Below are 27,897 nucleotides of genomic sequence, written 5' to 3' on the forward strand. Positions count from 1 at the left end.
TGGAGAGGGTCTTGGTTTTATTTGGGATTGCTAGATCTATGCATTCTTGGAGATGTCCATAGAAAGCATTTATGTAGGATTCAGCATTGTGAGATGTGGTTTTCATTGGCCCTGTGGGCTTAAATGATACCATCTCAGTCTTAAGAAGTGTAAAGTCGGCTTTTGAGAAGTTTCTCACTGTAGTCTTTTGTGCTGGGGGTGGAGGTGGTAAATGTATATCCAGGGTGATTAGTTTGTGGTCAGATCTCACCAGTGAGGGGAATACTTCTGGTGTGGAGCATTTTGTCCCCATGTTTGTGATGATCAGGTCTAGTATATTACCCACCCCCCCCCTTGTGGGAGAGGTGACTAGCTGTTGCATTGCATTTGAGTTTATGAATTCCAGGAACCTTTGGGCTAGGGTGTTAGGGCTAGAATAGTGCACCCAGTCTATGTTAGGGTAGTTGAAGTCTCCCAATATGATGGTATTTGGTGAGACATTCATATCTTCCAATGTCTTCAGGAAGGCTGAGTGGGGTTCTTGAGATTGGGAGGGAGGTCTGTAACATGCAACCAGTTGTATAGCAGTTTTGCCTACGGTTAGCTGCACCTGGATGGTCTCCGATGCTTCATGAGTTGCCACTAACCTGGAGGTGTGGGTATCCTTGGTGAATATGGACACTCCCCCTCCCTTTGTGGTTCGGCCTGGGTTTTGGGGCCGAAAAGCATGATACGAGGTAAAGCCTGGTAGCACTGGGGTGCTCTCAGGAGCCTTGAACCAGGTCTCAGTTACTGCTCAGACATCGATGTTCTCCATACTGAGGAGTGCTTCGAGAGCCTGCATCTTGAGATTTAGACTTCTGGCGTTGAGCAGCATTACCCTTAATTTTTTTCCATTTTTGTTTTCTAAGGAGGTGGGTTCGTCTTTTGAGCCTTGCCTAAAAAAGGCACTATGGGGGTGGCAAGAGCCTTAGCCAATATCTGGAAGCCCAGTGGTGACAGGTGCAAGCCGTCCCTTGCGAAGCAGTGTGGCTTGTCCAGCATGTTATCCCAAGCAGACAGACATTGGATCCCCCTAGAATGACACCAGTAATTGAGCCATTTATTAAAGCTGATCATTTTGTCTTTGTATTGTGGCATCATTCTTGGTGAGGGCAAGATGCTGCTCAGGGTCAGGGTCATACCAGCCTGGGCTACATAATCAGAGAGCACCTTTATGTCTCTTTTCATGTAGTCCAAGGAGGTACGTCTCAGGTCATTCATGCCGGCATGGACAATGACGGAGTCATATTTGTACGTGCTTTTGAGTGACCTGAGTGCGTGTGTTATATGGCGGATCCTAGCCCCCGATAGGCAGCTTACCGTTACCCTCTCCTTGCTCAGCCTGGTAAGTGGGATGTCAGTGTGTCTGACTATAGAGTCACCTATCACTAGTGTATCAGGCATAGTGTCTGGCCTTAAGGGCTGTGATTTATTGACACACCGATTTATTGAAGTATGTGTTGCATGTGTTATGTTTTGAGGTGGTGGATTTTTGAGTGTCTGCTTTGGGAGCCTCTGTTGTTTTGGTAAGTTTTTTAATAGAGCCTTCGAGTATGTTTTTGTGTTATTATGTGTTTGATTTGCAGTTGGGGTAGGTCTATGTGTGACTGGGTTTATTGTGTGTGTGGTTACCTTCTCCTCCTGTCTGGTCTTGCCAGTCCTGAGTTGAGAGAGTTCAGCCTCCAGTTTGGCTATATAGTTGCATCTCTCACATGTATTTGTGTTTGTTGGGAGGAGGAGAGGGTTGTCTGTGTACATGAGACAATTATAGCATTGTCTCAAGACTCCCAGATTAACCAGCTGAACAAGAGAAGATGCTGGCAAACTACCACTCAACATGCTAGAATATTATAAGAGAGTGCTGTGCCTTTAAGGGAAGTGGTTGGGGTGGTAGGTGGATGTAGTGCTTACTTAGAAGAGAAGCTTTGAGCAGAAGTGCTAGGCTTATAATATAATGAGTAGACTGGTTATTCTAAGAGTAGAGCTTTCTAAGGGAAAATTTGAAGAGCAGACTTGGCGGAGCCAGAAAAAGTTTAACCCTGTTTAACCGGCGCTCAATCACGCAAAGCCGCGCAAATGCGGATTTTAAACAGGTAACTTGAAAAGAGCTAGAAATGGTCCAAAACAACCAATTACTACAGCTCTTGTACTGAGGTTACTCCTTCAGGGACAGATAGGCTGCACAAGGCTCCCCACTCCCACTGGTGAGCAAAGAAACTTCCTTCTATCCAAGTAAGGTAATGGACAACACAGGAACTACACCACAGCCCAGAATACAGCAGAGCCTGTAAACTGGTCTAAACTAGTTGAGGAGAGGCAGGAAAACAAGGATTATTTTTTTGTTTTTTTTTGTTTTTCAGATAGAAAGCACACAGAAATACAGTAGGCAGTGATAAATCAGTTACACAGGCTAGCACACTTTAGTGGGCAGCCTCAACAGTTAAATTAAACAAACAAACAACAGATTTTCGACCAATTTTCGACCAGGTAAAATTTTAAGTGCAGATACTATATAATGCAGCAAACAGTTAAAAAAACAGTATAAGCTTGTTAAAAATAAGCAAGAGAAGGTATTCCAAGTAAAAAAACAGAAAAAAATACTTAAATCAGGAAAGTAGTCGCTTTTCTCAGTTCTCTGTTGCTAGGACCACTCTGCAGGACCACGTGGAGCTGTCTCTGAGTAGTATAGCCAGAAAAAAACGCTCTGAGGCGGATTTTAAACAGGGAACTTGAAAATAGCTAGAAGTGGTCCAAAACAACCAATTACTACAGCTCTTGTGCTGAGGTCACTCCTTCAGGGACAGATAGGCTGCTCAAGGCTCCCCACTCCCACTGGTGAGCAAAGAAACTTCCTTCTATCAAAGTAAGGTAATGGACAACACAGGAACTACACCACAGCCCAGAATACAGCAGAGCCTGTAAACTGGTCTAAACTAGTCGAGGAGAGGCGGGAAAACAAGGATTATTTTTTTTTTTTTTGTTTTTCAGATAGAAAGCACACAGAAATACAGTAGGCAGTGATAAATCAGTTACACAGGCTAGCACACTTTAGTGGGCAGCCTCAACAGTTAAATTAAACAAACAAACAACTTACATCTTACAAATGTTTTCCTCATGCTGTGTTCCAAATTCTGTTAAAGCAGCTTCAAGCAGTGGTAACAAATTGCTGTGATAACAGACTTTTAACAAAGACAACATTTGTGAGTTTCGGTTCATAATCCTTCCATCTTCTCTTCCTTAGTCAGCCAGTGTCATATGTCATGAACCTTGTAAGGTGCAGCTAATTAGTCACTTACTCATAAGAATACACTTATCCTGACATGCCATTAAAATGTTCCCTTATGTCTGTCCTTACTCCTGTCATCTGAACAGCATTTGTACAGAAAATAAGTTATTAAATGCATGTGTCAACTCAGAAGTATAGGCAAATTTAGCCATTCCTCAAAAAGTGCCCTGTAAAGTGTTCAGTTTGAAATGCATAATGACTGCTTACATGCTTTTTTTTGCATGTTACAATACTGTTTTAGAATTACGTCAATTTTTATTATTTCACACAGAGCTTTACATAAAATACAGGTAGAGGCAGTTGCAATTGTCATTGCACTGTACTTTATAAGGAATGCAGTGATAACTTCCTAAATATCTCATAATTTAAACATTTACCAAGATATATACACTAAGGCAATGGCAATACTTACAGAAAATATAGTTTCACATCACAGGCCTGTGATGTACTCATTAACAACCACAATAAAACATTTAATTGCTGTTTAAATATCTGTATGAAATAACGTAGTTGACTGCATGCAAAAAACAGTATTACTGTGTGTAAAGATAACCATGAAAGGAGCACATATGCATTTCACTTTGGACAATTTACTGGGCACTTTTCAAAAATTGTAGATTTGCCAATACACCAAGTTGACTCATGAATTTTATAGCTTTGTTTTCTGTGAAAGTGCTGCTTGGATGACAGGAGTAAGGAGAGATGTAAGGAGAACACTTCTAATGACACACCAGACTAAGTGTATTGTTGTGCAGAGAGGGCAAATCAGCTGATGCATATAAGGCTCATATACATATAGTACTCTGGCTACTGATGGAAGGAAGATGGGAGGAGCGACCTTACCAGAAACTGAAAGAAATGTTATCATTAGAATAAGTCTGTGTTACCTCAGTTTTATTAACACTTCTGGAAACTGGTTTAAAAGAATGTTGAACACAACATGAGGAAAAGCATTTGTAATAGTCATTGCAATCCATTCAGTGACATTTGTACTGAGGATTCTTAAAATTAGCAGTATTTCTCAAGTCTTCCATTCAAAGTGAATGGAACTAGGATCTGACAAAATATAACAAGGTGACTTGGTTTTATGAGCTGTGCCCTAACACTACATTATGAATAGACTTAGTTTAACAAGGAAACAAAATTTCATGAAGATGTCTGCCCACGTGAGGGCATTCAAGATTACAAAAACGTTAAATTAGCAATGATTACTTATTATGTGCCGGCAATTTTGGATTATGTAGTACTTCATGAACAGATACAAATATATTTATTTTTCCAAAATCTGGCTGAAATGATCTTTTAAGTGGTTTGAACTACACTGCTGCAGTCAGGAAGTCATAAGAGTTCATCATATACTGCACCGTATTGCACCTGTTGCTACATAGTATATGGGACTTTAGATTCAAATGATCTTTCTTCTGCACACAGTGCAGTGGGTAGTATATATTAATAACCAGCCAAGGTAGTCCAGTCTCTTTCTGCAGGGTAGGTTCATGCCAGGTATTTTACCAGAGTCTGTGATTAGTCTCCACGAGTGAATCCATGAAAGTCTGAAGGCCAGTTCATATGAGAGTAAGTGGTCTTAGACCAAGCATTGATGGCAGAATTGTGATTGAATCCATTTATGTCAAACTCTTTTTGTCATAGTAAAAAGATTTGAGTTTATGTCTGCATCATGTTACCCTTGACCAGTGGGTATGATTGATTGCTCATTAATGAGGAAATTGTTAAAAATGTTGCTTATCCCTTTCCATTAGTCTAAATGAATAACATTTTTATATAATTATGCCTTGCTGGTAGAATCTGTTGCCTGGCATTCTCATTTATGTATCCCATGAGACCTAACTGTACTAAAGTATTGCTAATACAGATTTGTCACCTTGGCCTCATGACTTCAGCACCATCTTTGCTACATGGTTCTGTTAGCTGTAACTGAAGACATGAAACCTGAAACAGAAAATAAACAAGCATAAGATCACGAAATATCAAAGCCCACAATATCAAACCTGGCAAGGTCACAAAAAGACTTACATCCTGCAATACACTCAGTTAGCCAGTTACAGAAATTGCAGTTAAGCAGCTATCAAGATCATGTGTATAATATATCACAGTATGCTGTTCCTGTTGCTTCATAGACTGAGCTTGTAACACAGTATGTAAAAAAGGTAGATAATGTTATGTCAGGAAGTATAGAAAAACATGCAATGTAGCTTTTACTATTACACCGTCTCAGTGTAGACACAAATCTGACATAACTGAGAATCTTGTTTTTATAGACAGGCAATCCACTCTTATTTATAGTGCCCCACACAGTTCTGCTCCCCCACCCCGGTCCATGCACATTTTCATGTATGATTTACATGGCTTTGTTTTATCCTGTCAGATTATTGGGTTCACCTAAAAGTCCATCCTGTGAGTCGCTTTACTTTGTAGCTTAGCATTCTTTCAGCTGGCCATTCTACAGCCAGCTCCTTTCTGAATAACATCACCCTAGACCATTTTAACAAATCAGTAGCCTTCAATGAATATGAAAACGGTTGAACTGCTTCTCAAAAAATGCAAGTATTGGTATTTGTGTTTTTTCAACACTGCACAGATTTTTATAGCAGAAGCCTTTCATTGCAATGAGAGATGATACTCCATTTATTATATGCAGTGAATGTAACATTAATTATAATAATAGCGGTGCAGCAAGACATGTCTTCTTGCGTTGTTTGGGGGCTTGACACTGCCAGATACACACACACACACACACACACACACATATATATATATATATATATATATATATATATATATATATATATATATATATGTATGTATACATTTTTTTGCTGGAAAATAATGTATCAGTTCTCTCAATATGTCAGCACATGGTTAAAATTTTTAACGTTTCACTGCTATTCTTTTCAGTCTTGGCCACTAATCAGCATGTAAATGCACACTTGATCTTGAAGGGACAACATTTTTTTAAGCTGTCATGCAAGATCTTAACTGTTCCAATGGTGTATCACAGGTTTTATTAGGGACGTCTGGGTCAGATCTAAAACGTCATGCATCGGACATAAAAGTCTGCAACTCATTGCAAGTGATACAAGAATTTTTGGTCAGGAAACACCACTAGTTTTTAATTGCTCGCATTTAAATTGTTGGCTTATATTACTGCAAATAAGGTGATTTGAATGTATGTGTTTCTACAAGTTTGTCTGTTTCCTCTTCCTTGTCTTGTAAGATTGTATTTATGTCTCATGCAGGAAATATTTGAAATGCAGCATTTACAAATTGCAACTTTGTGCATGCATTATTCAGAATTTTTTAAGAGAAATTTATTGTATATTGCATATATTTATCAACTTATAAGGGACTCTGTGTCTGTTTTTACATAAACTAAGAATCACTCTTCCCTTAACCTGAATACATACTTTTAAACTTCCTTTTCTAAAAACTAAATTGCTAGTTCTGAGCATTTTTCATCATTTACATGTGAATTTTTCATATTGCTTTCATTGCTTTCCCAAAGCCATACATGAGTTTTACAAGTTTTATTGTTGTCTTGGAAGATATCCTTTACTTAAACCTTTGTTTTGAAAGTTTAATTGTCCAAAGATACTATAAATCCGCTTTTTTTTACAATTTTAAATAAACTTGCATTAGTTCGGCATTATCAGCATTTTCATGTCTAAGACTGCAATAACAATATGGATTTCTTTTTTTAATCGTTTATGTCAGTGCTTTTCAGTCAATTTAAATAATTTCATTGGCTCAAATTAAACAAACTAAATGCATTGTACTTTTGTTGTAATTCCATGGCTGATTGAAACACCTTTGATCCAAATTCAGTATATTTATTTTTCTTAAAAAAATATATACTTAGATTATGCAGTCTTGAAAGAATCTCACACCCCACCCCCACAGAACTCTGTTACTTAGTGTGAAGGAACCTTGGGGTAAGTTATATTAAAGAATCCTGGCTGTGGTCTGAGAAAAGTAATTCATAACAGGCTTTGTGCCATATTAGGAAAAGTGGCATTGCCATTTAATCAGCTGCGTTTTGTTTTAATGTGTTGTCTACGTTTACCGATCAGGCATTTTGCTAAATTCTCAGCTACATTGCTCATTCTGGAAATTTGTCATAGGTTATCAATCAAGATCAGTTAACATTAGCTATGTCAGTTTAATGACTGCCTCTTTTTACTTTTTAGCTCAAAGGAAGGTAGTGCTTTACCATATGTTATCTTAGATATATGGTTATATTTGCTTAATTATTGTACCAGACAACTGTATGTACACTCAAATGTGTCAGAGAACATCATAGCTTTGTAACTAGATTGTAATGCACCATATGTCTACTAAATATGTCTTTCTAATGGTATATTGTCATTATCATAGTACTCATATGTGATATAATGATTAACAATTGAAATAAATGTTATTGTGGAGTATATAGTACTATATTACCATTTCTTCTTCTTCTTCTTCTTCTGTGTATTCTCATAAAATGTCTATGGTACCTAATAGGACCAAATAGCTTCAAAATAATCCTCTAAGACATGATGCAGTTTCCTTACATGGACTGTGGTAAAATGAGACTTTATTTTCATTTACTACTATTTTGAGTTGTTTGTATTTAAAGCTGCAGTTCTTAAATGACGGTGCAGGGTGCAGTGGTAGTGCTGTCACCTCACAACAAGAGGTTCTCTGGTTCAGTTCTCTGCCGGATTGCCTTCTGTGCAGTTTGCATGGCCTCCCTGCATTCATGCGGATTTCCTCCTCGTGTTCCAGTTTTGCCCCACGTTCAAAGACCTGCATCTGAAACGTTTCTCCCCGGGCCTCCGCTGAAAATTGGCTTTGTTCAAAGTCAGACTTTCCTGTTAACAAATATTAAATAAATAAATGAAGCAGGCATCTCTATTCTAAATTTCATTTTATTTGTTCTTTTTTGTCTATTTAATTATATATTTGTTTATGCATCTATTTACATATGTGAGTACATATTTGTATATTTGTTGTCTTGCCTGTTGTCTTTTAGTTTTCTATAACAGTTTTGCTTCATGTAAACAGTAAGGCCCAACAGAAGGCTATTTACTGGAAAGCAATGGTCTTCCTTAACTGTTTTAAATCATGTCCAGAGTTTCAGCCTTCTGTAAAGTGTCATGCACCCTAATAATGCTATCACAAGAATATTTCATTGGGACAGGACAGTGTTGTATTTTTGTTCATCTGATGAATGTTTGAAAGGAAATTACTGTCAACTTTACCATTGTCTTTGAATAATAATTATACTGAAACAACATCTTGACTAGACATATTGTCACATTCTTCCTGCCAATACCATAATGGTATATTGTTATTTATTTAATTATTACTGTCCATGGTGCAACAGGATAATCACACTCCCTTTTGTTGCAGAAGGCTGTGGGTTCTACTTCCACACCAAGCAGATTGATTACTGACACTGTAGCGTAGGACAAGGAGTGTACTGCACACTTGAGTGTGCTATCTTTTGGATGCAAGGTTAAACTGAGGAACCATCTGCTTGAGCCGGTGATAGTTCAGGTGGTTGTCAAAGATCCCACAGCCTATATCAAAAAGAGTAGGGGTCCTTTATTTTAGAAAAAAAAACTATTTTACAATTATTTACAATATTTGCAACACTATTTACATTACATATTTACATATAATTAGAGCATTTGTCATTGCTTACTATATATACTTGATTGTTTCTTATCTAACCACCCACACTAATCTCCATAACCAAAATGTTATCTTTTTAACATTTCTGCTAAGTCCCATTTAACATTATAGATTTTATTTTAACTCTTTGATTCCAAGTAATCCAAACCAAACACTCTTCTATCCATTTAAACTACACATTTTTGGTTCTGTCTTTATAAAAACATATTCAGTCATGTTCATATTTATCTGTTGCCTTTATGTCATCAAAATAATTTGTAATTCTTAATTTATCCAATAACTTCACATTTTTTTTACATTTCAGAAAAGCATGTTTCCTCTTTTCCATAGTTATTACAAACTCTTTCAAAATGTTTGTAAGGCATGCTAGCTTTCACTGGCAATTTCTTTATAGCAAGCCTCCACACTAAATCCTGACTTACAGCTTTCATTTCTAGCTTTGATTTTTATTTGCTCTAATTCTTTCCATTGATGTAGATAAAAAAATCTCGATTACATTTTTGTACCAAAGTTTTCTACCATTTTCCAGTTCTTCCATATTTATTTTCCAAATTATAATTTTTTCTTGGTAAGCCTGTATTTTATCATTTTTTAAACTATTTATCTTTTATATATTTTTATTTATAATCCACATTTTATGTTTATCATTTAAATATTTTATTTATTAAATTCTTTTTTTTTCTCTTAACCATTTGAATGCTTTATACAACTTCAAAAATGCTGCATGCAATAGGATTTATTAACCCCAAACCTCCTCCTTCTTTTCCTACATACATTACTCCTATATTTACAGGGTTTAGTCTAGATCCCCATACAAAGAAAAAACTAATATTAATAATTTTATTTTGATATATTGTTAGCATCTTAAATACACTAGCTAAATAAGCTAATTTTCCTAATAATACAGAAATCAAAAAGTATACTTTTTATAAATAAAAGTTTGAATGTTTTCCAATAATCACATATATGCTTAACTTTTCCTATTACAATCTTCCATTGTAAATCTACAATATTTTGTTTCCCAAATCTAATGCATAATACTTCTGTTTCTTGTATTTCTTTTATTTTTCCATCATACCCCAATCTTTACTTTTCTCTTTACAAGTAATAGGTATGAACTTGAATAAACATTTATTTAAATACTCTATGACTTCTTTCATTCCATGCATCTGTCTACTAATACATAATATCATTAGCATATGACATTATAGATATCTCAATTCTTTCTTTCATCATATAACTTACATTTTTTTACTCTTGATTAATATAACGTACTACTATTCATTACTAATGCAAATATTGTGCTACACAAAGGGCATCCTTGGCCTATTCCTCTCTTAATATCTATTTCCTCACTTAACTAACCATTAGTAATTTTACTTTATTCTAGTCAAATAAAGTCACGTCTGCATTTTTTATCTTCTCACTTATGTTATAGAACTTAAATATGTCCCATAAAATTCCATGTTGTATAGTATAAACTCAAACAGGACACAAACCAATAACAATAAAACAAAAAAGGAGAAGGAAATGGACCGAGATGGACATTAAAGATTTTTGAAGTCCATCTCAGTCTGTTTCACTCTCCTTTTTTGTTTCATGTTATATAGTATCAATAGCTTTACTTAGATTTCCTACCATGGTTTATAGTTCTTGTCCATTCAAGATGGCATCTGCTAAGTCTTATACAACCATTAGCAATTCTAAACTTCCTCTACCTTTAACACTATATTGTATACTTGTATAATGCACACAATTTTTACTTCTATTCTTTTTTGTATAATTTTCATAAAAATGTTATAACTCATATTATTATTAAATGCTATAGGCCTCCAATTGCTTATTTCATTCTTTTCACCTTTTTTCCATATACATTTAGATATCTCACTGCATAGTTCATTATATTTAAAAGTCACATTCAACCATTCATTTAACACTCCTATAAAGTATTTCTTCTGTTTTATTGTCATATTTTTATGAATTTGTTATTCTATTCCATCATGTCCTGCAGCTATTTATTTATCCTAATATTCTGTCTAATTTCTCTAATTATATTCTGTTTTCCAGATCCATATTATATTGGTCTGAAAAAAGATTTTACTGTCCATAATATTTTTTTTCTTTTTTTCCCCTTATCTTGAAACATTTCTTGCACATAATCCACTACTATTTTTCATTATATTTTTTGGATCAATTTGTGTCATTCCTTTTTCATCTTTCAATTCCCTCATTATACTGTCTCCTTTTATTATTTTATTTAAATACAGAGCAGCTTCTTCTTTCTTTCCCTGAAGAAAATATCTTTGATTGAATGATAAATTCTTAATATGTTCTTGATTTGTCTCATACATTTCTTTTACATTAAGGAAATGTTTATTATTTTTCCTAATTACTGATTGCATCTTCGACTATAGTGTTATACCTTTTCTTTACTTCTTCCCTCTTATTTCTTTTTCACACTATATAACTTTTTTTATATTTTTCTCTTGAAACACACCCACCTTTCAGACCAATTTTTGTAAAATTGTCTCATACTAATGTGATCTTCCTGTAATTCTTACCATCCTATTTCCTCCTTTCCTTTTCATTCTTATTTAACATTTTAAACCTATTCCCATCTTAGTAACAACTTTTTTTATATTTTATCTCTATCCAAATAACTCTATGATCTGAAAAAAGCTGTTCCTGTTGTATCTTCTTTCATAGTATGTTATCCTTTAGATATCAAAAAATAATCTATCTCCATTGTATATATTCCTTTACTGTATGTCCAATCACTATTATTCCACATACAAAGTATGCTACATCTCATAATTTCCGTAACTTTTTTGATATTACCTCTGCTTTTTTCTTCTTAAATCACAATTAAAATCCCCTGCTATAACTTCCATATTTATAGCCACATAGCTCAGAATTTCATTAAACATGTTTCTATTTCTTTGTTTGTAATATGCATACAACACAATTATTCTATATACTTTCTCTTTTCATCTTATATCTATAAAAGTAATCATTCCTGTTATTACCAACATTATATACAGAATTTTAACTTTCTTCTTAATTAGAAATCCTGAACATTGAATTCCAAGCAATATAATTTTTTCATAAAATTTCTGTTTGCCCTCTATTTTCTTTTGTTAATAATCTAATATTTTCAAATGTTATCATGGCTTATCTAATTCTTTACACCACTCTATAATACTTAACCTTCTAACTATACTTTTAAAACAGTTTACATGTATAGTTAGTATTCTACAATTAGCTCTTTTCTTTTTACAAAGTATCATATTAAATTAATATTATTAACCCTTCACACTTTCCATTCTTTGTTGTTTCATATTTAACCCTATACATGTTCTTTTTCTCTCCTATACCTTTTTGCTGATTGAATTCTTTTTGCCTTTAACTATTTTTCATTTAACATCTTCTTTGTCATCACTAATCTCAGGGCATTTTTTTGCATTCAATTCTTCAGTTTTTTGTGATTCATTTCCACCTTTCTTCTTATTCTTATCTTTGCTTATAACCTCATCTTCTCCTTGCATCTCTCCCTGCACTTTTTGATTTATTATTTCAATTTCAAACATATTTGCTTTTTCTTCCCCATTTTTTTTTTTTACAATCCATCCACATATGCCCAGTCTTATTATATTTATAACACATTTTGTTCCATCATGTCTTGTTTTACCACATCCACGGTGGTGGTGCTGCAGTAGTGTTGTTGCCTCACAGCAAGACGTTATCCCATTCAATTCTCAGCTAGAGCGTCTTCTGTGGAGACATGCGTGAATGGGCGTACCTTCGTTGAAGGTTGTGCATTAGGGTCGGCAACTCAGCACGTAAAAATCAACTGCCAATCATTAGCAGACCAGAGTTCTGCTGTGGCGACCCCTAACCGGGAAAAGCCGAAAGACAAAACAAACAAAAAAAAAATGTCTTGTTTTACCACAAATATAATATTTTCTTTTAATACAATTTACTATCAAATGATCTGTCTTCAACACACACAAACACACACACACACACACACACACACACACACACACACACACACACACACTAAAAACACATGTTTTCAGTTGGCCCCAATATTTCACAACTCCTTTTTGACTTGAAACATTTATAGTACTAGGAATTTTCGCAATCTTTTATTTTTCCATTTTTTAGTATAGCAGTACAGTCCTATCCTCCAGTCCATAGCCCTCTGTCATCATTCACCTTGGAAATGTGCATTAAGTCTTTACATACATTGCTTTTGTGTCTTTTTAAAGCCTCTTTTTCAACTTCATTCTTAAAATCCATATGTATTTTTTTTCTTGGTTTCTCTATAAAAGGCTTTAAACACATATAAATTCCAAAAACTACAGTCCTTCTTTTTTTCATATTCTCCCCCAAATTTTTCCATTACATGTAGATTTTCAAAAAATAATATCACAAAACGTCTTTTTACTTATATGAATAAAACCTCTTACCTCTGAAGGTTTAGTTCCCTATGGAGAAATTATATATTGTCCTATATGTCATATCTTTCCAATCCTTTTTCTTCTTTACAACAAATCCTTACTGTGAAATTTCTGTTCTACTTAAACTTTGACTCTTTTCTTTCTGCTTCTTGTCTTCCCTTCTACCTTGCCATATCTGCATACAATTTATTTTCCTTCACTCTAACTTTATGAATAAGTTCTGAATCTTCTTTTTGTAGTTTGTCCATTAAATCCCTCCAAGAAATGTCCTTATCACTCTCTGGCTTACTCACCACAAACTAAATCCTCTTGACTGAAGGATTGTAAGAAGAACTTCATTACTATCCGTCCTCTCCTCAGCAAAAAGCTCCTGCTGAAATCTGCATTCCAAATCCTGTGAAGGTTTGATTGCCTTCACTTCTATCTCAGCTCCATCATAATGCTTACACTTAAACATTTTGTCAGAATGGGAAGTCTTGACCACCTTCATGATGATCCTATCACTCACACTCCTTCTAATCCCCTTGCTAATGTGAAGTCTCGATTGACTCTACTTCCACATCAATCACTTTTTGCTTTTCCTTGATCAAAGACTCATCTACCAACTTATCTTTGAACACCATAATATTTTCTAAAGAAATGAAACTGTTGGCAACAATTTCCAATGACATGTCAGTATGCCTCCTGCTTTTTTGAGCCACTTATGTACCCAGAATAGAAATAGGAAATGCAACAGTAGCAACGGTCCCACTCATCAACACAAAGAAGAATACAGGAAGTTCCCCAGTGCCTTGGGCAAATTTTCCCTAGTAATATAAATACCACATTGTTTTTTTTCCCAAAAAGAGGCTACTAGCTTAGTGGGACTAACCTGATCAACAATGGATAAATAAATAAAACAAAATATCAGGACAGCGCATCTGGATAAAAACCTACCCCTTTTCAGCTGCAGCCCAGGTAGAAAAGCTCCAGAAAACGTCCAACATTGTTTAAAGAATGTAGCAATCAATGGCATACAACTAATTAGCAAATATACAAAATTTAACCAGAGTATCTTTAATTAATAGGAGCATCATGTAATGAGCTATGTAACTTTCTTTAGGGAGACAGGCTCCAGAAAAAAATTACATACTGCTATTATTTTGCTAATTAAATATTATTAAAATTGAACTATGTAGGAGAGGTATTGGATTATAGAGGTAATTAAAGAGGGGGGTGTAGCCCAGTTAGGCAATTCAGGCAACTATGACCACATTTCATTCCATTCAACATACTAAAACAACTTGTAGTATACAATCTGCATACCTCTCAACTGTATTGATTTTCACAGAATGCCCAGATTTTTGCCCTGTATTTTTGGCCTGTTTTTCATAAAATTGTGGTTTTTCTGGCAAATTAGTGGCAAATCATTAAAAATTAAAAGTTAGAAAATAATGATAGATATTTGAGTTTCAGATTTCATTCCCTTCAGAAAATTCATGCTAATGCAAAATTTGTTGTTCTATCAACTTTCTAAGTTTGTAAGAGCAATTATTTAAAATTTCTCCCTATTTTTGGGCCTTTGCCCCACTTTTATTCATAGCTTTGTCCAGATTTCTAGCTCTAAGAGGTTAAGAGGTATGGGACATTGCCTGTATACAATGGCTGTCTGCAAAGAGTGTTTAGACTTAATAATTTACACCCTATAGTTTGAATTCATCTAGGTTCACTCTTCAGAATTTGATTTAATATCTACATCCATCTGTTCTGAAACTTAGTGTAACAGCAAAGATAACCTATACTAATATTTATATGTTTCATCTTCAGAGCTATCATATTAGTAAGCTTGAATATCATTTGTTAACTGCATAAAGTGAGTTGGTTATTGAGGACCATTCTTGATGTTCATGAGCCACAATTCAACGGTAAATGTGTATACCTATATTTATATCTATCTATATATAAATACACACACACACACACACACACATATATATATATATATATATATATATATATATATATATATATATATAGAGTGAGAGAGAGAGAGATGTGTGTGTGTGTGTGTGTGTGTGTGTGTGTGTGTGTGTGTGTGTGTGTGTGTGTGTGTGTGTGTGCATATTTTAATGTAGCCAGTTGTCCTGTGTGTTTTTGGCAGTGGGTGGAAACTGGAGTGCCCAGAGAAAACAGTCATGAGGAGAGGATATATATTTGATACAGCAATCAGAGATCAGAATTGAGACATGAACACTGAAGTGCTTATTTATTGAGTTGTCATACTGCTAATTTCAGCATTGCATATTTGACCTGCTAGGGGTAAACCATAGTTATTTTCCTAGAATATCTGCAGTTCTTAGCCCCTTTATAATGCATCATCTTTCAATCAGCAATAAAACTCAAAGCACAGGCTGATGTTTATTACTAAAACTAATCATCTAAGGGTGTGTTATTGGCATAATGGTCAATATTCTTGCCTCATAGGCACAAGGTACAGGGTTTAATTCTGATCATAGGTTATTGGCTAGGCTTAAAACAGGCCTTCAGTGCAATTAGCTTAATAATTTGCCGTTTCACAGTAATGTGGCAGATAGTGTTGTGACCTCACAGCAAGAGGTTCTCTGGTTTGATTCTCAGCTGGACGGAAAAAGGATTGAATGTGCAATGAGTGAATACTCATTGACATTCGCTTGTTGCACATTCGGCATTTTGGGGCAGATTGCACTATAGTGGGGATCAGCAAATGGTCTCTTTCCCCACTGTAGTGCGATCTTGGAGTTAGAATATTAAAGTAGGGGGAGTGGGGAGTGCAGAGTGGTTTGCCCCCCTGTTTTACACTTCAGTAAATTTTTTTCTGGACATTTATGTTCGAAATTCAGTGAATCTGCTTTTCAATTGCTGATTTCCAAACATTTAAAACTGTCGCTGTTTTTCATTTTCATGGTTACGATTTGCTCATATGAGCAATCCCACCACTTTGTTTTGCTGTTATAAAGGTAAACCACTTTATGGACCTAAGGAATGTATTTCTAATTGGTTCAGCAAGTTCCTTTGATGTGAAAAGATCAAAATGCTGTGCATTCTTGCTGTACACCAGGTGCTTGGTTTAATTTCCAGTAGTGGCACTGTTCTAAAGCATACATGGAGTATTAATTACACAAGTGCCATTCTTTGGAGGAGACATTAAACCAAGGTCTCTTTCGCTTGTTTTGATTGAAGCTTGCATGGGTGTAAAAGATATGTGAGTTAATGGGAAAAGAGAGGGGGACTTTCGGACTGCCTTGGCCAAATTCTCTCCAAGTTAGTATAAGTATCATGTTGGCTGTCTCCTGAAATTATATTACACCTAGAGGGACTAATCTGAATAAAAAAGTAAATAAAAAGAAAAAATCCATGTTTCTCATAGCTAAAATACAAGTTAATGTTCAATAAGATGGCCACCATTTACTCTCATCTGCATTTCACAAAACAAATTAACAGCTTGTCTTCCTTTCTGATCTGCTGCATTGTGTCTCTGTGAAAGAATCATTCTCTTCTAAGTATTTTTGCTTGCTATCAGTATCTCTATAGATGCATACAACCCAGAACTTTTGGATTCTTATTTACTCCTAATTTTAGAGTAAAATTGTTTTTCTTCTGTATATATTCCTACAACAGCTCATGTAATTAAACTCATTCACTTCAATGGAGCTCAGGAAGTTTGCACTGTAACTTCCAATGGGCAGAGCCTAAGCATTTTGACAGAATCAAATAACGTTGTCACATTTCAAACAGATGTTCATATCTGTGGAACCATAGGTATTGTGAAAGACTTGTAAATGGCAAACTCTTCAGCATAAACCATTTTTATAGTGGTAGTATTCTTTAGATTCTAGGTCTTAAAACAAAATTTTCAAGTGACAGTAAACACAGTAACTATTACATTTGCAATATTTTGTAAACAACTTACAATATTTCAGCAACCTCTCAAGTTACACACATACTGTCAGCAGCATTTTATTCATCTAGCTGAGTGCTTTCATATGAGACTAAGGAGTTCCATCTGTATTACTTGGTTATTGAGATATTTAGAAAAATGTGAAAATTATATTTATATAAATTAATATCATAAAAACAACAGTCAATATCTATTTACCTGCACTAGACAGAGGTCAAATATTAATGCAGTTGAGTTTGCTATTGTGTAAGCTTTAAGATGAAATCTTTTAAAATCTTGTACATAGCATGGTTTTGGAATTACTGATGCAGATATGAACAAGCAATATTTCATGCCTAGAAAGATGTCAGTAGGGGTTAACTGCATATGCACCTGGAGGCGTCACTTGGATGTAATGAGTTAAGTTTTACTTGGTTGTTTTAAATAGCCCATTTTTTAAGAAACAGAAAATAAAAAATAGATTGCAGCTTTTCAGAATGGATTTCAGTGAACAGGAAATTTAAACATATAATAACATTATTGTTGACAAACTGATAACTGACGAAGGAAGCATAGTTTCTTTGTTGCTACAGAAATGGAGTTGATAAGGTGAGAAGCAGCAGATAAAGTTATCGCACACACTGTGTTGTTGATTTCCTCTGTCTAAGGAATTGAAATGTGATGTTGAAAATCTTGTGTGTTAAAGAAAGTGCATTTACATACCATAGACAGAATAGAATACAGAGTGTCGAGGCTAGGCATTCAACCTGAAGTACTGGTAATCCACAACTGGCAGAAAATTCAAACTGTTACACTTAAACACCTAGAAATCTGCATTTTATTTCCATTGAGAGGACAAGATTTGTAACTGAGAGTTACCTTCTTGGCTGTAGGATACCAGACTCGTATGTTGGTAAACTGTGGACTTTGTTGAACATAGGTTCATAGGTTTATAGGTAGGTACTAGGCTATCCGCCCTGGGGCCCATACAAGCCTAGCCAAAAAATGTACCCTGGCTTTCGCCACCCAAGAAAATTATTTTCCTGTGCCCCTGTCGAGCAGAGCCACAGAAGTGATCCCTGGGGTGAATTTCCCATTTCCCATCCAATCATCAAGATTTTTCTTGAAGAGTGCTAATGAGGAGCTCTGTTTGACATAGATAGGTAGTCTGTTCCAGAGTATGGGAAGTCTCTGGGACAGGAATCTATCCCTCCAGCATGTTCTATTTATTGTGGTGACAAGGCTTAGGTCCCTAGAGCATGTAGCTTGGAGGGATTGGGATTTCTTTAAGTGGAGCATGTCCAACAGCTCTGGGTTTGACATAGCTTTGTATGTTAGGCAGAGATTGTCCCTGAGTAGGCGATATGCAATGGAGTAAAGCTGTAGTTTTTTGAGATGGTCTGCATAGGGCATCTGTTTGAGGCCAGTAATCCTCTTTGTGAAGTATTTCTGTGGTCCTTCCAGTTGTTGTAGATGTCTTGTGAGGTACATACCAAAAGGGGCATTGTACTCTATAATGGGTCTAATGAGTGATGAGTAGAGGGGAACAATGACCTCTTTTTCTGGATGAGAATCCTTTTGTGATGAGATGAGCCACATAGATGGATTTCCTGACCACTGTGGCGATGTGATTATCAAAGGAGAGACTACTGTCCACCTGTGTCCCAAGGTCTCTTATCACATTTTCAGCATTAAGTAGACTACCAGCTATGTGGTAGTTCATGGGTACAGAGTTTTTACCAAAGGGGATGACAATACACTTTTTGGCATTGAGCTTCAGGCCATGGCTTTGACACCAGGTATCTGACTCAGTGAGGCCCTTTTGTAGTTTGTCCACATCATTAGGAGTTTTGATTATGGCTCTTAGTTTGCAGTCATCTGCAAACTTTGTTAGCCAAAGACCTTCTGTGTTCACCTGCACTTCAGAGAAGTAGATACCAAACAGGAGAGGACCCAGGACTGAACCCTGTGGTACTGCACTTGTCACTGGTCTGATGTCGGATTTGGAATCCGCTACTTTTACAGTGTGGGTTCTGTCCATGAGCCAGTTGGCAACCCATCTTGTGACATAGGGATTTATACCTAGTTTAGTGAGCTTATCTATAATTCCAGAGTGGGGGATGGTGTCGAAAGCCTTGGCAAGATCTAGATAAGCTGTGTGAACCATTTTACCCTCGTCTATGGCTTTGGTGACTGCTTCAAAGAAGTCAATCAGGTTCAGCAGACATGATCTGCCTTTTACAAATCCAAACTGGGTAGGGTCCAGAGTTTAGAGATTACCAATGTCTTTGTTTATGAGTTCCACGATGATACGTTCCATGGCCTTGCAGACCAGGCTCATTAGGTTAATGGGGCGGTAGTTCCCGGGGTACGTCGTGGCTCCCCCTTTGTGGAGTGGGATAACCGTCGTGGTGCACCATTCAGTGGGTACAAAGCCTGAGGTGAGGCTATGATTGAACATGGTACTTAGGTAGGGTGCAAGTTCATTCTGTAGTTTGTGTAGAACGTAGCCTGGGATATTGTCAGGTCCCATCTCTATACCGGAAGAATGCAAAGTTCCTATAATCACGGCTGCACAGGTAAAAAACACACTCTTCAAAGCCAAGAACACAGCATCCAACATGAGTCAGTATATAGATAAGCATAGAATTTGGGGGGGGGGGGTCAATGACTAAATGCCAGCATGCTAGCTATGATATCCCACTCTGACCTTCCACAAGTCTTGCTCCTGTTCCTATAGAAACCATTAAGAATGGAGCTGCGTAAGGTGGAAGAAATGGGAAATTAAGTGTGCTGGTGTCCACTGGATCTAAGGATGACTGCATGAGCCAAAAATACGAATCAGAAATATAGGGCCCTGCTGCTTTGATCATTAACACTACTCTATATATATATATATATATATATATATATATATATATATATATATATATACATATATACACACAGTATCCAGTACAATGAAATGGCTGTGGTCCATAAAGTCCAACATTTAGAGATGTTGTGACAACTTTGCAGGAAACAGAGATGTACTTACCAGCTTAACAGCCTGCTATTGTTTGCACTAATGACTAAAATAAAATCAACCAAAAATACCAGTAGATAGTCTATCATCCTTAACTCTCTAAAATGGACAAAAGTTTTAGGCCATTACTTCATATTCAGTGTATCTTATGAAAAGGAAAATCTTTCTCAGGATTTAGTTTTACATATTCCATTGTTACAATTTTGATTCTGCCATATAACTGTTTCATACCATAAAAAGAAATAAAAAGTAAAGCTCTGATTACATTCCATAATCTTAATAAGAATGGAAAATGTTTTCATTTGATGTAATTAACATGTAAACAGATCATAGAAAACTATACACTACCACATGGAAAGCACACAAAAGCATTGATCTCAACTCTCCAGATTTTTACATAATGTCCAGATCATTGACTCATATTTTTGGACTGTTGCTTATAAAATTTGAGGTTTTGTACCAAATCACTGAAGATTTAATTCACAAAAAAGTGACATACATTTGAGTTTCAGACTGTGTATCCTTCAGAAAAAGCATGCTAACACAAACCTATTATTGTAGCTATGTTCTAAGCTTGTAATAGCAATATTTAAAAACCTGTCCCTATTTTAGGCTTTGTCCAGATTTCTTGCACTAGCAGGGTGAGTGTTATGTGAAAGAGAAGCTGTTATTTATCAGTGGCTTGACATGAAGGAATTCTAACAATACTTCTAAATTTAAAGAGTCTTCTTTCTCCCTTTTTAACCCTTTTGTCTGTGAGCAATGTGTTTATGTTCTCAAATTGATTTGCTATTTGGATGGATTAATGGCTCCCAAATGGCTTTGCATTTAGATCTATCTATCTATCTATCTATCTATCTATCTATCTATCTATCTATCTATCTATCTGTCTGTCTGTCTGTCTGTCTGTCTGTCTATCTATCTGTCTATCTATCTATCTATCTATCTATCTATCTATCTATCTATCTATCTATCTATCTATCTATCTATCTATCTGTCCTGTAGCATCAATTCATTTTTAGTGTAGTCATAGTTTGTCTTTCAAAGTTTTGTCTGTTTCTCCCATCCTGGGGGGGGGCCCAGTTATGGTGATATGTATGCCCTGTATAAGGATATTGTGCAGCTGGTAAACATGAATGATTTCTTAAAGATACGCATGCTTTCACCGAATGCACAATGAAGTTGTGCACACACACACACACACACACACACACACACACACACACACACACACACACACACACATACACACACACTAACAGCAATATTTTGGAACATGGGCTTCCTTCTTTTAAAAGGTTTCCAATCTAGTATGCTGTGCTCCTGGATTGCAGTTAACCATGGTGATGTATCAGGAATGCATCTATACCACAGGAGACATTTGAGTAAGATATTTTCCATGTATTTAATTAATATTACTGGCAAGATTTAACCACTTAACATTTATATTTTAGACTAGAGGTTTTGTATCATAAACAGGGTGTGAATGCATTTCTATGCGGTGTCATCTAAAGCTTTGTATTGCTTTGCATTTATTTAGTTAAAATGCATATACAACACTCAAGAATTAGTTTAAGGTTTATTCAGTATTCTTGAGTGTTTTGCATTCGGCATATTAGGTGTACACGTTTTACGTATCTGCAGACATATTGCTAACAAAGACTATGTCATCCCTTCTTTTGCTGCAGCAAACAAGAAGAAGGAAAAGGAGAGGCCCGAAATCTCTCTGCCCTCGGACTTCGAACATACGATTCATGTGGGCTTCGACGCTGTAACAGGAGAGTTCACTGTAAGTAGCTCAGGGAGCAGAATTGCAGCTTGCTTTATGCCTTCTGCATTCCTGTCATTTAAATAGATTTTACAGTAATGGCCCCACTCTTACACGTTGTATATAATTTGTACTTCTGCAAGCACAGAGTCCACATGAAAAGTACGCATGGTTCAAATTTCAAGGGAGATAGAAATAAAAATGTATACTTGTGAATGCAAATTATTATGCAAAAGCAGAATGAAATGCAAACATAAACACCTTTTGCTTTTTATTAGCCTTTATATTTCTTATAAAATGTACTATGTATGTGTATGCTTTAATACTGAAGTAATAATGCTTTGTACTCACTAATGCATATTTTAGAGTGTGTGACTCAGGTTTGTTACTCCTAGAGACTTGTGTAGTACTCACGTTTACATGAAGAAGTTCAGTTACTGCAAATTTAAATCAGATGATTTATTATGAACTAGAGCCTAATGATTAATAAAAAGCTTTGTTCAGAAGTGATTTAAGTGATGTGCTCTCCCCAAGTTGTTAGCAGCTACAACAGAAGGTACAGCAAAGTTAATGAGCTTCACAGCCTCTTTTATCCATATGGAATTTAGATGTTACATTTTCTTAAAACAGATAGTTGTCCAGTCACACAATTAAAAAAGAAGGATTTTTAATAGTCATGCTAAAATATTTTATTTTATTAAGAGGCTCTTACAAGCTTTTTAGAGATATTTTATTTAACATTCAGCAGCTAGATAAATTTAATTAAGCACAGGTAAATGAATCGATTCCCAGCTGTAAATATATTTGAAAAATATAGAGACTTCCAGAAAATGGAAAGCATAGCGATTAGACATTACAGATTTATACTGAATAAGATCATATTATTTTAATAATGAAACACATTATTGTCTACAAAATTTCTACTTAGATGAAAATTGGCATGTTTAGTATTGAATGTGCTTTGATTTTCCATAAATAGGAAACAAATATCAAAACAGTGGGTTTGGATTTTGATGAAATGCGTATTTTACTATGGTTTACTTCACATGCTTGGACTAAAATGTTAAATATGTCACATTTTAAATTGTTAGCATTATTAAGCTTGGATTTGCACAACTCAAATATTACAAAGCTAGAATATTTAAGTCAACAAACTAAGTGATTTTTTTGTTTAATTTGTTTGTATTATTTTAAAATGTAAACTCTTGTAAAGCTGCTGTTATGAAGCTTTTAACAGAGGATCTTACAGAGGTGTTTATATATAGTCTTAAGTGCTACCAGCGGCAGACCTGAAAATATGTTTTGTATTAAGTTCAATATGGATCTTTATGACTTCCATTCTTTCCTCGTGATGTAGGGCATTTCCTGAAACACACATCAAATTGTCATTATAATTAAAGACGTAAATGGACATTTTTCTACATGTTTTGTTTTTTTGTTTTTGCATTTTTATAAATCTGTGAGAATATGTTTGTGTGCTTGTTGCTTAATAGCTAAAGTAACTTTCCCCCCTTCTTTTAATTTCCCTTTATGGTTTCCTCCATTGTATTTTTACTTTTTACATTTTTGTGTTCGGACTGTGTTGATCCATCATAGTTTTTTGTTATACTGCCCATTTCTGTCAACTCTCCATGTGCTCCATATTTGTTTTACCTTTTGATTTTGCAGTGTTAATGCTTGACTGCCTTTTTAGCCTTTACTCAAGCTTAATTTGTTAGGATTTTTTTCTAAATGTATATCAGACATGTTTTCCATTTGTTCTACATGCATTTGTACTGTAGAAAAAGGTCCTTCCTTATTCATAAAGTCAGGAGCTGGAAGAGTTTGGAGTAAGTTTAGACTTTATCAAGCCAAGCACAACATGATCAAATTATATATGTGAGTACAAGGCATTAGATTACCAGTAAAATGTTCTGATAAGGAGATTGTGCGGATGTTGTTCTGATAAGGAGATTGTGTGGATGTTTTTTTATGCTCTTACTTCATGGACACTGATTTGAGTAAGCTGGGCCCATGACCACTGCTCAATTGTTTGGAAGTCATTTTACTTTACACTCGTGCATTTATTTTCACTTTTACTGCTAAATTCTGACTCCAGTGTTTAAGAACGTTGAGGTAATGTGTATTGTAAGGTTCAGTTAGTTAATGTTCAGTTTGACTCTGAAATTAATAAAGAAACAAAAATACACTGGCTTATTCAGTGTGATAGGCAGACCGAATCTCAACTATAAAACAGCCTGACTGTGTGCTCATTTAGTAGCTGGTAGAGCTGGACAGTGAGGAATGTGAGTGACCAGATGATGCTAGCTTAGCCATTTGACGGAGAGTGCTGGTAGGGTCCTTTTAAAGTAGTACCATCTGAAGGCATTTGAAATGTACTCCTACACCAAAACAAAGGATGAGAGAGAGAACAGCTAGCCAAGATGTGTTGTATTCCAATGGTCAAGCATAGATATCATGAAGTATGGACATACTCTGGGAACATTGCAGCAGGTATTGCATTATCTTTGTAAGCCAATGAGATGAAGGAGTAGTGAGCATGCTCAAAACATAGACATGTAAGAAACCTCTCAGATTTGGATGATGATCTACTGCTGCCTAAGTCTTGCTTGACAGGTAAGATAGGCTGCATCCTGAGGGAAGACCACCCTGTAGATGATGTGATTTACTAATATTAAGATGGGATGAAAGGATATGTGGCCAAGCAGTATCACAAATTACAGAAAAAGTGCAGCTGAACCATCCCCTAGTCACATTAGTAGAAACTTTAACATAAAAAACATGACTTCTGATTATTATAATCAGGTGATGACTATTCTTCTTCTGATGAACATATTTGTTATATTTTTGAACAAGCCACTAGTTTAGAATATAACATAAAATTTGCCATTTGCTTATTTTCTACATGTTATCATAAAGTGCTTATCTTTCTTCATATTGGTAAATGTCTTTATTTTTTTCTGTAAAATTCCATTTGCATTTGATTACTTCTTCTTTTTTTCATCCCAGTGTTCCTCCACTTTTGCCTAGCAAGAGCAAAGTGAATGAGTTTCCCATTGCAATGCCCTCATTTAAGTTACAAACCAGACTTCACACATATATTGCACTAATTAGAAGAATGGGGAATTCTGGGCCATCTCTGTGTGAGAAATGAAGTCTTAAAACTTAGAAATGTTACATACATGACAAAACAGGGTATTGCTCCTCTATCTCTGCATAGTGTTTTGGATTTTGAGCAGGCATTCTTTGAAACATCAGAATGGTTATAAGCATTAATCTGTAGGGAATATTGCTGTCAAAAGCGTGCATTTTGACATCTCTCCCTGAAGCATAGCTTTATGACTTTCTACCTTTTGTTTGTCTCAGGACTTGTTTTTGCAAGTCAGCGCCTACATTTTTGATTTTTATTTGTGAACATTTCATAAGAAAAAAAAAGACAAAACTGTGAGGAAATCTAAAGTAAAGCTCCTTTGTTATAGAGGGATGATGCTTTGATTATGTCACAGAACACACAAGTCCATTTAATAGCAGAGAGACCTGTTGGAGCTAGCCTGGGGCAGGACGTTGAGGGTTCCTATCATGTAGTCAAGACCATACATTTGAATTTGTAAAAGTCTGAGCATTTGAATGCAAATCTCTGTAAGTGGAGGTTTCCATTCACTTCAATGTGCTGCCATCTCGGAGTTGGTATATTTAAGTAGCGGGGGTGTGGGGGGTGCAGGGGGGCTTACAACAAGTTATTGTTTTGTCCATTGTTTAGTTATCTTTTTTTACATACTTGAAGTTCTGTAACTTTGAACATAATGGTTCGACCATTAGGTGTTCGGAGTTACGGCACTTTGACTATGTAATATAGACCCGGACATTGATAGGTACGATTAAGATTTAATTCCTTGCCTTTCTTCTTCTTATCTTTTCCTCAGGGAGAGCAATGGGGAGATGTGCTGTCAATGTTTGACTGTGTTTCATAATGTTGGTTGAGTGTGTACCTAGAGCAAAGGTTGCATAAGTTTTCTGCTCAGGTGTAGGCAAGTGCTGCCATACGGGGTTAGGCAGGGACCAAACTAATTCATGCTTCAGGACAGACATTGGCCTACAGAGATCATGCAGGCATGTAAGTGGTGGGGCCTGAACCTTTACAGACCTAAACCAATTTCTATGTGGAGATATGCCAGATCTTCAATACAGTCATCTTTCATAGCATTATAATTAAGTAGTACACTAATTATTAAGGTAGAGGTTGGGCCCCAGACTGGCAGGGTATATCAAGGCCCAGAGATAAGAGTGGGTAAAGAATATTTAGGATCACTGTACTGCCATACTTATTCAATCCCAACTTGATGTACATAGTATTGCAGATAGATGGAAAGACAGACAGACAGATAAAAAGGTGCCTAAAGGCTTTGACTATTGTCTTAATCTAAGATGTACTGGAAATCTGAACGCAGCAGACATATTTTGCAGAATGACATAAATATGCAAAAAAATGCAAAGTCCAATGAATAGAAAATGCAGAATACCATTAAATAATTTAGGCTGGTTTAACTAAAGCAGGTTGGGTAACAAATACCTTAAGTTCTGTCAGGGCAGGACAGCAGGAAACTACCGTGGGTTCAAACTGCTTTAAGATTATCATCAGATGATGTAATGCCACTGAATCGTTACAGCATAAGCAATATATATTGCACTAATTTCAAGGATGGAGAATTCAGTGTCATCTTGTTTGCTTCTTGGAGGATGTATGTCATGGAAGTAAAAAACAAACTGAGAAATGGTCTGGAAAGACATTTCCCATAGGGCAGTTCTGGACATAGAACAGTGCACAGCTGATTGGAATTGACAGTAATTCACATCCATTTTTTCAAAATGACAGTTCCAGTTCAGTCATTCTGACAGTACATTGCCATTAAACCCCTTCCCAATACCCACCACAATAATGACACAATGCAGACAGTGCGACCATAGCTTTATTATAACATAAGTAACAAATTCAGTAAGTTTAATTGACAACAGCAGTAACAGATTAAACACTCTTGAGACAGCATGGCAGAATGTTCATCTCTCACTTGCTAGTAAACATAACAAATAATGCCATTCTTATCACCAATTACCAGCAGCGTGCCAGAAATCACACCTAATCTGTACAGCAGCAGCATTCTACTGCCCACTAACTGTCGTCCAGGTTCCTTACTTAACAGGTGTAAACACTGCTCACTTCAAACCTCAGCTGTAGTAAAAAGAAGGGAGGGAAAAGAAAATCCTCCCTTCCCTATTAGGAGGATGGGTCCCTTCTTCCTCCCCACTAATACCCTCACTGCCTACCAAATAAATTAGCATGGTCTTTGTAGGAAAAAAACCCAGGCACAGTGCAAAGAGGCTGAGCTAATCTTAAACTTACTTTATATACCACTGTACCATTCCCCACTCCCCATTTACTTATATATCCCTTACCTTACTTAACCAATCAGCATCCTAGCTCACTTTATACCTACTCTGTCCACCCTATCTCCTCTCCAATAACTATTCTAACTACAGCCAATCATCTAATTCATCCCCCCAATCCCACCCCACCCTTTCCCCTTTCATTATTCAAGAAAAAAAAAGATACTAAAGGTGGAAGGGTTACATGACAAATGCGTCTGCTGGGAAACTCCATTTTGTTTTCCCCAAGTATGTTACAGGTACTTTATCTACATTCACATAACCCAACAGCCACAGATACACAAACATGCAGTATAAAGT

The 27,897-nt window shown here is 35.8% G+C and overlaps 1 protein-coding gene across 4 annotated transcripts in view; it reads left to right on the forward strand.

The window, feature by feature from the left end:
• Window positions 1–27,897, forward strand: part of LOC122815412 (serine/threonine-protein kinase PAK 3) — a 1,296,647-nt gene that overhangs the window by 668,520 nt on the left and 600,230 nt on the right. For all 4 annotated transcript variants that reach the window (XM_044087883.1, XM_044087885.1, XM_044087884.1 and 1 more), the window contains exon 4: window positions 22,076–22,176. In XM_044087883.1, coding sequence (XP_043943818.1) covers window positions 22,076–22,176 — 101 coding nt within the window. The remainder of the gene's footprint in view (window positions 1–22,075; window positions 22,177–27,897) is intronic.

Source organism: Protopterus annectens, chromosome 11.part0 (genome assembly GCF_019279795.1).
Source record: "Protopterus annectens isolate FY-2018-M chromosome 11.part0, PAN1.0, whole genome shotgun sequence".
NCBI lineage: Eukaryota > Metazoa > Chordata > Ceratodontiformes > Protopteridae > Protopterus > Protopterus annectens.